General features: G+C 39.8%; 1 protein-coding gene across 1 annotated transcript in view; it reads right to left on the bottom strand.

Annotated features, from left to right (window-relative positions):
• cnot4b (CCR4-NOT transcription complex, subunit 4b) overlaps positions 1–13,206 on the bottom strand; it is a 34,619-nt gene that overhangs the window by 8,210 nt on the left and 13,203 nt on the right. Inside the window, exons 4-11 of the mRNA XM_062444028.1 lie at positions 12,388–12,474; positions 12,141–12,242; positions 11,922–12,047; positions 11,149–11,264; positions 9,642–9,836; positions 8,756–8,813; positions 8,290–8,545; positions 6,053–6,634 (exon numbers count right to left, since the gene is read on the bottom strand). Coding sequence (XP_062300012.1) covers positions 6,053–6,634; positions 8,290–8,545; positions 8,756–8,813; positions 9,642–9,836; positions 11,149–11,264; positions 11,922–12,047; positions 12,141–12,242; positions 12,388–12,474 — 1,522 coding nt within the window. The remainder of the gene's footprint in view (positions 1–6,052; positions 6,635–8,289; positions 8,546–8,755; positions 8,814–9,641; positions 9,837–11,148; positions 11,265–11,921; positions 12,048–12,140; positions 12,243–12,387; positions 12,475–13,206) is intronic.

Below are 13,206 nucleotides of genomic sequence, written 5' to 3'. Positions count from 1 at the left end.
TGGGAAAAAAACTCAAACTGTCTGTTGACATTTAGTGTTGCTACTTACTACATGTCACATCAGCACTGGAAAAGTATTGCATGCATTAGTGCTTTTACATAACTAAACAATCATTTGAATGTATCACATGTGCTGACACAATCACATCCATTTCTACAGACTTTTACTCTGTAGCTGTGGTCAGAATTGCAGCCAGGTTAGTCACAGTGCTGGTTTGAGTTGTCACAATGGAGAGGCTTCATCAGTGGGCTAATTATTCAGCTGCTATGTTTTCTCTTGCAGCCCAAAAGCAGTGTGGCTGTGCTGTGGTTGGGAGCTACAATCATTTAGAACTCCGTCTAATGAGACACTGCAGACAGCAGGCCTCACGAGGAAGACTGTCTTTCCAGTTACCATGGCTCTATGAATAATAAATACTAATTGACAGGATGATTGTTGGTCGATTTACTCATTAATTAATCCCCACAGCTAGCTTCCTAAAAGCTGGCTCAGTGGTGGGGAAAAAATGCTATGAAGTATTATTTATTACATGTGTAATGTTGAGATGTTTTTACCATAGCCAAGTCTGAGAAAGATACATCAATTATATTAAGCTTTGAATTAAACACTGTCAAGCATTAACACCCCCCAAAAAACATGACTGATTAAGAAGAAACAATCCTCCCTCAGTATTCCCCTGTGATCTCTGCTTTGCCCTCTCTGTGCCCCTTTTTTCATTTTAATCAGGCTGCCAGGCAGGGAAGCATGGCTGCCATTAACATCATCACCTATGTTGCCATTTGCATCCCCAGATAAACAAGTGCCTCCATGTTTAATTCATGAGACTGAAAGCTGCCTTCAAAATCAATTTGAACCAAGTTATCCAAAACCACTCCTTCAGTGGGTGGAATTATTTACCACTGAATTAGCTGATGTCTTTTATGACTTCTATCAGAGCAATGTTGCCTGCCAATGCCAACTGCTTCCATTTTATAACCATTATCTCATGATTCCACATTGTTAGCTTCACTGAAGATGAACAACTAATCAGATCATTGCAGCTCCAAATTTCAACCAGAGAATAGAGGCTACAATATGTGGCCAAAAGTATATAGACACACTATCCACTTCAGTTTCACTGTCTCAAACAGTTTGTCACGGTTTAGAGTAGACTGAGCACTTTAAGGTAGTGCTGGGCGGTATGACCAAGAATGTATATTACGGTATTCCCCCCCCCCTGTTTTTCTCCCGCATTTTAGACTCATCTCCAGCGGCCCTCCCGTTTTGTCTTTTCTCCCGGGAATCTCCCGTAATTTACAGCCCCAACTTTGTTTGTTAATGATAATAAGAATAGCACAATTTTGAAAGCTTAGACCGGAAGCCACCGCAGCTCCTTTAGTGTGACAGAAGCTGAAACACACGCGAAATGTTTTTAACTGTAAATAGAAGTGCACATTTTCCAGCCTGCGTCAGACAATGCCGAGTTTACTGACTAATTATTAAAAAACAGGATGTGTTGCATGAACTATCATCATCTTAAACCGCTCGGCAGGCGCACATCTTTTCCTGTTTGTTGAGCGGCAGGAAGCGCAACACTGAAAAGGGTCCCGTCTGAAACAGTGTCGCGCGGCGCAGCGTTCCGAACGTTGTGTAATGAAATACACCGGTAAGGCGGTACATTAAAAATTCGTATCATAACTAAATATACACCGGTATTCGGTGTGAACCAGTATACCGCCCAGCACTACTTTAAGGTCAGATGATGTTCTTCTTCTCTTCACACTCTCCTGTGTGTACCTGTTGCTATCACACAAACTAAGCACATGCCTCCCAAAATATGCAGTTTCTCTTCTTCATCATCATCATCATCATCATCATTATTATTGTTGGTCTATATTACCCAAAAGCAACCTCACTTCACTACTTCTTCTGTCTCCTTCAAACAGCAGCTACCAGAAAGCCAGCACAGTTTTAAAAACGAGAAGCAAGTAGCTGCTGTGAAAGTTTTAACAAAGATGTAATGTGCATCACGCACCCCTGCTTTTGTCAACTAAAAGTTTTAGCCTTCCTGTGTGTTTACTGCAGGTTTTTCCATACTGAGGCAAGAAGAGTGTGAGTGTGAGAATGTACACAGTCATGGCTGCAGACAGTGTGCATACAGAGCTCTTTAATTCCAATCAAGGGAACTGTATGCTCCATCATACAATATGTTATAGACAATAGTACGCTTCCAACTTTGTGGCTACAGGTTGTGTTGACAATGCCTCCTTCACAGCCTGCTCCACACAAGAATGCTTTTCCCAGTTTAATGTGGAAGAACTTAACTGGCCTGCAGAGAGCCCTGAACTCAACCCCGTTAAACACCTTAGGGATGGACTGAAATGCCAATGTTTGGTGAAAAGCCAGAGCTTATCATCAACATCAGTGTTGGACCTCATTGATGCTCTTGCGGCTGAATGGGAGCAAATCCCTCCAGCCGGGTTCCAACATCTGCTGGAAAGAATGAGGCCGTTACAGCAGCACATGAATGCATGTGGTTTGAGGATCACATGTTCAGCTATCACATGGGGCCGCACTGTTCAGATGTCAACATGATTTGCTCACAAGCTTTTAGCCATGTTGAGAATATCATTTATCCCAACCTTGTCAAAAATACACCAAAGCAAAGCCAGACAGGGACTGCTGAGTCATTATGTTAATCCGACAAAATCCAACATTTTTTGCTCATTTATCTGTTTCCATATCTCAGGCAAGACATGGCTGCCTGTCTGTCCTTCTCCTGATGAACAGCTAGAGGTCAGAGGGGTCTGAATAAAAACTGTGCTAAATTAAATTAGCATATATCTCTGCTGAGGCAGACAGAAAAGTAGCAAACTAGTATATTATACATGTATATACATACATATATGATGTACTCACACAAAGGGGGTTTGTGATTCAGAGGGTAGATGCTGAGGCTGTCTGCAGACAATGAGCTCCAGGAAAATGTATTGTGATTAAAAATGGTACAAAAGTGGCACTTAGGGAAATTGTGCTATTATAGAATCAATATCACTTCACATAGCTGTAAGCATACTTCATATCACAGAAACTACTGGAAATTATTGCACTCCTTTTCAATTCCCACATGAAAAACAAGCACTGAAATGACAAAAAATAAGAATTCTGCACTTCAATTAGAAGTCTTTATAAATAGCTGCACAGTCTCTTATCTTACTCCTCTTCATCCCCTGTGGGACATATTGTAGTGACACTATGTGTGTGTCCTACAGAGACTGCCATACTACAGCTGGATGTAAAGAGGTGAATGAAGTTGAAGCTCACTCTACACTTTGTACTGATAACACACTTGTTTCCATCCACACACATCAGAATCACCACCCACATTTCAAATTTCATCAAACAATTCAAGACTCTAATATTTCTCTGTCTCTCTCAGATCCAGTGTTTGCTGCCAAAACTTGACTCTAACCCCAACCCTTAATGTATATTTTATCAAAATACCAAGAATGAAACTAAACAAAAAATCAGGTGCTAAGATTAAAAGATGATAAATTAAGTTTGAGCAGACAGAGTATATGTTAAACATGAAGCAGTAGTATATGAGACTGTCAGTGGTGTGAAAAGATGCTCAGAAACACACTGGCTGCCTCCTGTGTTACAGCAATAATACTTAAGTAAATGGTGTGCTGCCACCAAGTGGTCAGTATATGAGCATATGTTTACCCACAATGCAATGCAGTAAACATTATGTCATGTATTAGTTGTTTCTGGAAGCTCCCAGATCTTTACCTGCTCCATAGAAACAATCACTGTGGAGAGCTGAACACTGCATGGTCACAAAGAGCAGAATACACTACATTCCGTGTATGAGTTGAGCTGATGTACACCGTCAGTGCTGTTTGGTCAACTAGAAAGGCATCACTCCACAGAGGTTTGTGGCACTGACTACACTTTATAGTTTCAGGGTGGTAACATGTTATCATTTCTGATCATGCAGTACATTGCTGGGCTGGGTGTGGAAATATTATTAATTAGTGCTGGACAGTACAACCAATATTTGTTAAGATTTGCGCAATTTCACAGTATCACACTATTTTTAATAATCTTATTATTGCGTGACTGGGCCATATATGAGTTTATAGTGATTTATTCTACTGTCAGGAGTACACAGAGTTTACATGAGTCTCTACAAAAGTGTATTTCTGAGTCTATCTATCTATCTATCTATCTATCTATCTATCTATCTATCTATCTATCTATCTATCTATCTATCTATCTATCTATCTATCCATCTATCCATCTGAATGAAAGTTAACACAGGAACTAGCCGCCTGTCACAGGATAAAGGCTAACTGCATGGAATCTATACACAGGGCAGTTTGCTGGCTAATCATCCACATATTCCGTGCATGCTGCTTTGTTTACATGTATGAGGCTTCCACTGCCTTGACTGTAAGCAAACTAAAAAAAACTAAGTACCATGATGAATTATCCTATAGACTATTATGAGGACGACCGTGTGTCATTTCACTTTGAATGGCCAACTGTATTTATATGAGCTGGAGTGAACAGTAAGGAGATAAAACAGCTGAAAGAGGAAAAATGAAGAATGCACACTACCCTGACTGTAGAGTTCAACGTGGCACCCAGTTCTATTATTAATATTATTAATATTTTACATGGCTAAACATATGAGTCTCCCTACTTTAAAAGCAGTCTGGTGGTCCTACAATACAATACATATTTTAAAGTTTCAATAATAGTTTCTTGGTAACAGTCAGGTGTCCATATATGAACAGTAGAGAGGTTTCCCTCTCTGTAATCATTCCTCCTGTTCATACTGAATATTAAAAGATACTCTTCAAATGTGCTTTCAATAAAAGTGATGGGGGCCAAAATCCACAGTGTTTCCACTCTATCATTTAAAAGTAGATGTGAAGTTTGTATTCAGCTTCATCAGTGTGAGTTAGTCATATCAAGTGATCTTTGACACATTTACAGTCTTTTTAGCATCAGATTCCCTCTTAGTGTTTCCCTGTTGAGCTGTGGTAAATGGTAAATGGTAAATGGACTGTACTTATATAGTGCCTTTCTAGTCTTTTCGACCACTCAAAGCTCTTTTACAATACATTTCATTCACCCCATTCACACACATTCATACACTGATGGCAGGAGCTACCACGCAGGGTGCCAACCTGCACATCAGGGGAAGCTAATCATTCATACACATTCATACACTGTTGGCACAGCAACGGGAGCAATTTGGGGTTAAGTGTCTTGCCCAAGGACACATGGACATGTGGACTGGAGGAGCCGGGAATCGAACCGCCAATCTTCCAATTGGTGGACGACCGCTCTACCTCCTGGAAGTATAGTAACAAAAAGACTTTGCTACTAAAAACACTGTAACGTTGAAACATAGAAGATGAATATTTGACTCATTTGGACGCTGAAGCTTCATATTAGCTTCACATCTACTTTAAATACATTTTTTACACAGAGGAAAGACTGTAGATTTATACTATAAGTGTATTCTGAGGCTATCTTCTAATCGGTATGAAGAGGAATAATTATGGAGCGTAAAGCTGTTTCAATACATTACATTATGTTTTCTTACATTTATTTATGCCCATCTATAATCCACATTACCAGTTAAATGGTAAATGGACTGTACTTATATAGCGCCTTTCTAGTCCTCCGACCACTACAGTGCTTTTACACTACATGTCACATTCACCCATTCACACACATTTATACACTGATGACAGGCTGCCATGCAAGTTGCCAACCTGCTCGTCAGGAGGAGCTAATCATTCACAGACACATTCACACACTGCCGGTGCAGCCATCGGGAGCAAAAGGGACTCAGTATCTTGCCCCTGGAAGAGCTGGTGTTTGAATCTCCGATCTTCAGCTTAACAAGAAATCTTTTTAACACCAGGTGTAAATGCAAGAACCCATGGTTCTGATGTCATTATCCAGATAATGTATCCAAATACAGATTACATGTTAATATCAGGTGTAAATCAGGCCCATTACATGAGTACAGATCTCCCCTCCCCAGTCTTACCTGTGATGGGGATTCCTCCTAGCCCAGTACTGTGAGGTCCTGGCAGCACCGTCAAGTCCAAGAAGCTGCTGTGTGAGGAGACTGCTGGACTAACTGTGTGGTTCAAATTCACAAAGTTACTGTGTGAGGATGCAGAGCCGGAACCCATCCAGGGCTGACGAGATGCTGAGGAGTAGGAAGTGGAGGTGGAAGAGCAGGAGGATGAACAAGATGATGGAGCTTGAGAGGGAAAGTTGAAGGAGCTGTAGCCTCCCCGTTGAGGGTGCTGAAGCTGGGAGTAGTGGTGAGAGATGCCGCTGTGGGGTGGGGGGTGGTTGGGGAGTGGGAACCCTCCTGGGGGGCCAAAGCCTTTATTAGGTAAGGAGTTTAACAGGGGTCCACGGGCCCTGTGGGGGAAGGAGCCAGGGGACAGGGGGGAGGTGAAGCTGTCATCCACAGAGAGCTCCTTCTCGATGAGATCAGCCAGGGCCTTACGGGTGATGTCGAAGGGGTCGAAGCCCAGGTCATCGTCCTGCTGCTGTTTGGAAGAGCCGAAGCCAAATGCTGCCTGCCAGTCTGTGGACGACGACACTGGGATGGTATCTGCACGTGTACACACACACACACACACACACACACACACACACACACACACACACGCACACATCAAATAATGATTATCAAATAATAATTATCAAATAAAATACTAATTTAAAAATGAAATCAGTCCAAAACTAATTATTAATGATCATATTTTGTTTTGATGTGTTATTTGAGTTTATCATTTGAATAGTATTTCAGTTAATTGGGATTTATTAGTTGACAACTATTAAAGCAATCGCCAACTATTTTGTTAATGAAATAATAATTTTTAGCCATGTTTTAAGAGGAAATACTAAAATTCTCTGATGCCAATTTCTCAAACGTGACTATATTCTGGATTCTTTAATCCTGTATGACAGTAAACTCAATATCTTTCAGTTGTGGACAATTGATTGAGATGAACACATTAGAGCACATCACCTTGAGATTTTCAATTTTTCAAATTTTTCTGACATTTTATAGACAAAACAACTGATTCATTTATAGAGGAAATAATCAACAGATTAATCGATACTGAAAATAATAATTTTTATTAACTTCTAAACTATACTAATATTAGTACTTCACTGCAAACTGGCTGGATGCTGTTCATACAGCTATATAATAGATGCATTTCCATTCTGAAAATCTGGTAAACACACAATGTTTCAAGTCTCTCACTATGTTATGATTATTTAACATCTGTAGAATCATTTCTCAGATTTTTTAAATTTATTTTTTTATTACATTAACTATAAATGTCTTGTCTGGTCTGTGTTCCACATGTATACGCTGCACATCACATTGTCACATGTTCACATGTTCAAAAAAAACCTAATAGAAATCTATGTGTGATAATTGTTGTGCATCCTTTGATATGAAGACCGACATAGTAACTGACCAGTATTCATTGACCACACTCAGTATGAATGTGATCACAGTTGGAAATGTATGACCAGATTGTGTTTTCTCTTGTCACCTGCACTATAAATACATAGAACATGTATATACAAAGCTTTCACAGAAGACAGTGAAATTGAACCAGAAGGAAAAAGAAATTAAACTACTCATTACAAAATCTTTGCCAAGCTTCTTCAGTTCAACCCCGGTTGTCTATTCTGTATATGAGCTGCTGAAAACACCACTGGAATTTCTTAGAGATGTTGGGAAAATTCACTAGTCTAAGCAGGAAATCATTCCAAAGGCAAAAAGCCACAGTTGTCTCATTTTGTTCCATTAATTTACAAACAGACAAGTATTTGCCAATAAAATACAGCAATTCTTTCCTGGAGCTGGAGTTTATTGGGCTTGTGAGCAGTCGTGTGCATTAGAACCACTCATCCTGGCTCACTCATTAGCTAATCTCACAAACCTGCCTCTGGCTCTGTCATTGGTCAGAAATTCTGTTGGTAATGACTGATTTCAGGCACTGAGGAATGTCACCATTTCCAAATGAAGGATGAACAACAGCAAATATATGAGCAGTTGGAACATACTGTTCATAATAGTGAACTGAATTATACACATTATGGACGTTTCAATACGTTTCAATGGTTTCAAAAAATGTTAGCCGCACAGTATATTAAAAAACCTAAATGTCCTACCCTGCACTGTGCAGCAAATATAAATAAACATTTTATAATTTGTGGTTCCAGTTTTTCATCTGTCAGGCTCACCTGAGGTGAAGAGGCTCTGTGGTTCTGGTGCTGTGGGCCAGTCGGCGTTGCTGTGTGAGGAGGTGGGGAAGCCGCTCAGTCCACTGGGGAGGGGGTTAGGATGCCTGAAGTTACTGTTGTCTGAGAACAGTGACTGGGACTCTGTGGCAGCTCCCTCAAAAAGAGAGCGAGCTGTGTGGCAAGTGACACTGATGGGAACCACCAGGTTTGGCTTACTGAGGCCAGGAGGGGGCGATGGAGAATCACTGCCTGGGAGCTACAGAACACAAACAACAGAGGACAGCTCACACATTGATCCTGAATTTCGTCAGCTGGTCTCATGGAGATTGTAGTCTCATTAGAACTGCACATATGTAGGGTCAAAACATTCATGATGCAGACATGTGTCTGCTTCTTGTAGAAGATGCATCAAAATTAGAATGTACAGCAACCTTGTATTAGGACACATTCACATTCCATTTCTTACCAGTTGAGAGGTTTCACCGTCGCCTATACTGATGATGTCTGGCAGTTTGTCACTGGGGCTGTAAAATAAAAACAGTAATTAGAGTTATCCACCAGAAGACTTGAAGAGTGTCCCATACTGTGTGAACATCAATGCACAATCATCACATCAGTTCTTCACACTATAAATGCAAGCCAGGCACTGAAATGAATGCCAGTATTTTAAGTGTTACACATGAGGCCTAAAAACATTTCACAAGACAATGAGAGAGGGAAAAAATGAAAAAAGGTGATACTAAATCATGGGTCATATGCTTCTGCTTTAAATGCCTAAAATACTTCAGTCACACAAACAATTTCTGTTTGTTTCCTTTCTTTACAAAGATGCTTCAAGGTGGTAGCATTAAGGCTAGTTTCACAAAATGTGATAATAAAGCTTCAATGCCATGACAGAGTTGTACGGTATATATAGTCTAAAGTCAAAGTCTACTTTTATTATAAATTATCTAATAATAATGATACAATTTTTCTTACAGATGTGACATGATTCATGCTGAAACAGTGTTTATATGCATGAAGTCTCTGTTCTGCCCCTGTAAGTTTAGTGCAGATCTAATTGTAAGACTGACTTTATGTAGTCTGTGAATTGTTCCAGTCAAATGTCCTACACATGTGCAGGTAGCAGTAGCTACTGTCCCTAAAACTGTAATCTGTATAATGCTGCAGCTCCAGGTAGGAACTTTTATTTGTGAACATGATAGATGTCATTTGGAATGATCAGACTTGTAAACCTGGATAAACATCAGTGCACACGAAGTTAAAGCAGCCTTAGGATCAGGAGAGAAGCACTGAAATGGCTGTGATCTAGTATGTGTGGAGGTGTGACAATGAAAACTATTGTGATTTACCTAGCAAGGTCACAGTTTGAAGAGAACGGGGAGAGGGTCTGTACAGCGCCAAGGCTAAGGTCAGGTTCTGGCCCCTCAGGGGTCAAGTGTTCAGAGTCAGACCCGTCTAGGGGCGGACTCTTCCTGTGTTCTGAAGACAGACCATTGGTCATCTGACTTGACGACAGCCAGCCATCTTTACTGGAGCTGTTGGATCTGTGAGAGCACACAGACAGAAAAGCAAGAAAGAAAAACAATTAGCTGAAATTTGAGACTGTAAATGAACTGTGTTTTGTTACTTTCAGAGGCTGCTTTGGATAATCGATAGATAATCGTTAGCTTGTTATTGGAATACTCAGAGCTGTTCGTGCTGAGAACCTTAAAGGCAAGGTTCCCAAAGTCTGTCAAAAAACATAAAAGGAGCCCAAATTGATACTGACATTTTTTTTCTTGCTGTAGTCATTCCTCCTGTTCACACTGACCATTAGAAGATCCCTTCATAATACACTTACAATGTGAATGTCTCATATAAGCTTCACATCTACTTTTAAATGACTGTGTGGACACACTGTGGATTTGGCCTCCATCACTTTACATTGAAAGCACATTTTAATAGTCAGTATAAACAGGAGGAATGAATACAGAGAGGAAAACCTCTTTACTGTTCATATGGACACCCAGAGGCATAGGAACGTTTCTGACATTGGGGGGGACCAAAAAAGGGCTTTTTCATTGGTCATTTAAGTGTGTCTGATTAGCGGATAATTTGCATACAGAGGTCTATAAAAGCTTCACGCACACAAAAAGTTTCCTTTCCGGCGGCATTCAGAAGAATGAAGAGAAAATATATGCCTTCAGTTTACGGCGTCCCTTGGACACACCTATCACTTCTGGTCTGACTGAAAAACAGACTATATGTCGTTCAACTTTGCCTATTCAAAAAAGCATTTGTTAGCTACTTGTCAATTGCAGTGCATATTTCAAACTGTTCCTTTTTCTCAACCATAAGTTTAACAGTAGACTTAGGTGACGTTACAAACACACACACTCCTACTAGCAATGCTAATGACCTGATTGTTAAAAATAGTGAACCTTTCCTTTATTTACTTCAGTGAACAGTATCTTCTTGCTGGACAAGATACAATACCACAACTTTTCAATGCATGATTACATGACAGGTGAAAATCTGATTCAACTCTTCTTTTGTTAAAAATCAGTACAACAGAAAACTTCAAAAACAAGCCTTTATGTTCTGTATGGAAGCATTTCCATTAAGTTTCTTCACTCATTTATATTATACTCATTTATGTGTACCTAGCATTTGTCTCTTGTCTGTATCTACCACTGCAGTGAAATGAGGAAGGGCGTTATTGTCACACACACACACACACACACACACACACACACACACACACACACACACACACACACACACACACACACACACACACACACACACACACACACACACACACACACACACACACACACACACACACACACACACACACAGGCACAGTTCCAATACCTCTGTAAAGAATTGGCTTTGCCCTTTGGTTTGTCTCCTGACACAGCTAGGTATGCCGGGTTCATCTTGTAAAGATCTTGTAGCAGTTTCTGTTCATACTCTTGATGCTTTCCTGCCTGAAAATGAAAGTGAGAGCTGGTTAAAGGGACCTACTGACTTAAGTATGGTTTTCATTTACATGCATGCACACACCAAAAGAAAGGTTTGTTATGATAGTAATGCAGTAGTACTGTGTTGAGTTTTCCAGCAAAGCTCAGAAAAGTATAAGTCATTTGGATCTTTTTTTCCTATGTGTCAATAGATTTTCATATGTATAAATATGTATACATATATTTATATATTATACAGATGAAAATGTAACTTGGCTAACATTAACACATTTACAGTGGTGTTGACTTGTGTGCATTGTCCCTGTTAATATACATTTATTAACATTGTTGTACAGACTGTAAAACCCCTAGAGGCAAATGTGTCATTTATAATAATACTAAACTTGACTACAATGTTGTCATGGAGAGTACAGCTAGTACAGTTATTTCTATTTTCTTTTTACATATTGATGAATCTCCATCATGCCTAGTCATGCTGCTTTGATCACTAGCAGTTTTAAAAAATATATATATTTTTCAATCATTTCTTTTCTATTCTTTCAATGTGACATTGGAGATACTGCTATCACTGGAAAGTTGTGGATGATATCTGTGATTTTTGACATTAATTGCACCAATCAAGCTAATAGTATCTTCTAATTCAGTAGTGCTGCCCCATCTTACCTGCATCTCCTCTTTTGTAAAACTAGCAGCTTCATCCCCGAGCTCGTGTAGATACATGCAGTCTGGTTTGGGGCACTGCATGCTCTTTAAAAAGTAACTGCAGTATTTTGTTGTTCCTAAAGAAGCCTGTAAAACAAAAGAAAATGAGTATTCAGGCAGAAGCTAGTGAACCGTCTGTGGATTTTATCTGCAGACACTAAATTTACTGCTTCAACATACCTTCAGTGTTCTGCCATCTACCACTACATTGTTGACACACTGGATGGCTCTGAGAGCATCTTCAGAGCGAATATATGTGACATAGGCACTGGCACTGGGCCCCTGGAAAAAACAAAGACAATGGACCAAAGCTACAATTTAACAGCAGATCTATCCATCTCTGTGGCTGTATGTAAATCATCATTACATCAGATGTAAGAATCTCCAGTGTGACTCCTGAGATGCTGTTAGCAATGGAGGGCCTCACCTGTGAACCAGCATATGATGTGCTGTTGTTGATCACTACTTTGTGAATCTTCCCAAACTTCCCAAAATATTCCGGCCTCTTTAAAACCTGCGAGACACGGAAGAGACAGAGTTCAACGACATAATCCCTCATCATAATTATCTTTATTATTACTATTATTACTTCAGGGATCCAGTTTAATATTTGATGTGTATTTTCAGAAACCCATTAACAGCATTCATGATCAACATCTAAGTGGTAATTACAACTAACAAGTACTTTTTGAAAGCTCATATATCCAGCTTGGCAATAATAATACAGAAGTGCTTGAAAACCAAGCAAATAATGACTCCTCGGCCAAAGACTATCATTCAATGTAATTAAAACCAATTTTAATATATAAGATGTCATTTTTTCAGTGATTTAATCTTTGCACGACCAACTATGTATTCATACAACTGAAATCTTTCCTTCGCCTACCATCCATCCTACACTGATGTAAACGTGCCATTAGCTGTAATCAACACCTCTCTGATTTACTGCAGCAGTTTATTTGCTTCCCTGCTGCTAAACCTCACACAGCGAAATGAGACAAAAAGGGCTTCTAGGAAAGAAGAACAAGCTTTTCTGCTGGAAATATGCAAACAGTACAGTTATGAAGAAAACAAGGCACTTATACATGATTCCTTCAAAAAGAGAAATCATCTACTGAATGCAAAACAACAGTTAGAATCCAGAGGAAGTGCATGTGTTGGTGTCAGTGCAGGACACTGGGATTGAACATTTTGCTCCAGTGTTGGCAGTGAGCTGACAGTGGAGGGGGAACATTTCTTTGTGGCC

This window comes from Scomber scombrus, chromosome 22 (genome assembly GCF_963691925.1).
Source record: "Scomber scombrus chromosome 22, fScoSco1.1, whole genome shotgun sequence".
NCBI classification, from domain to species: Eukaryota; Metazoa; Chordata; class Actinopteri; order Scombriformes; family Scombridae; genus Scomber; species Scomber scombrus.
Note: the sequence above shows the minus strand (reverse complement) of the source record. Positions and strands in the feature narration are given on the sequence as shown.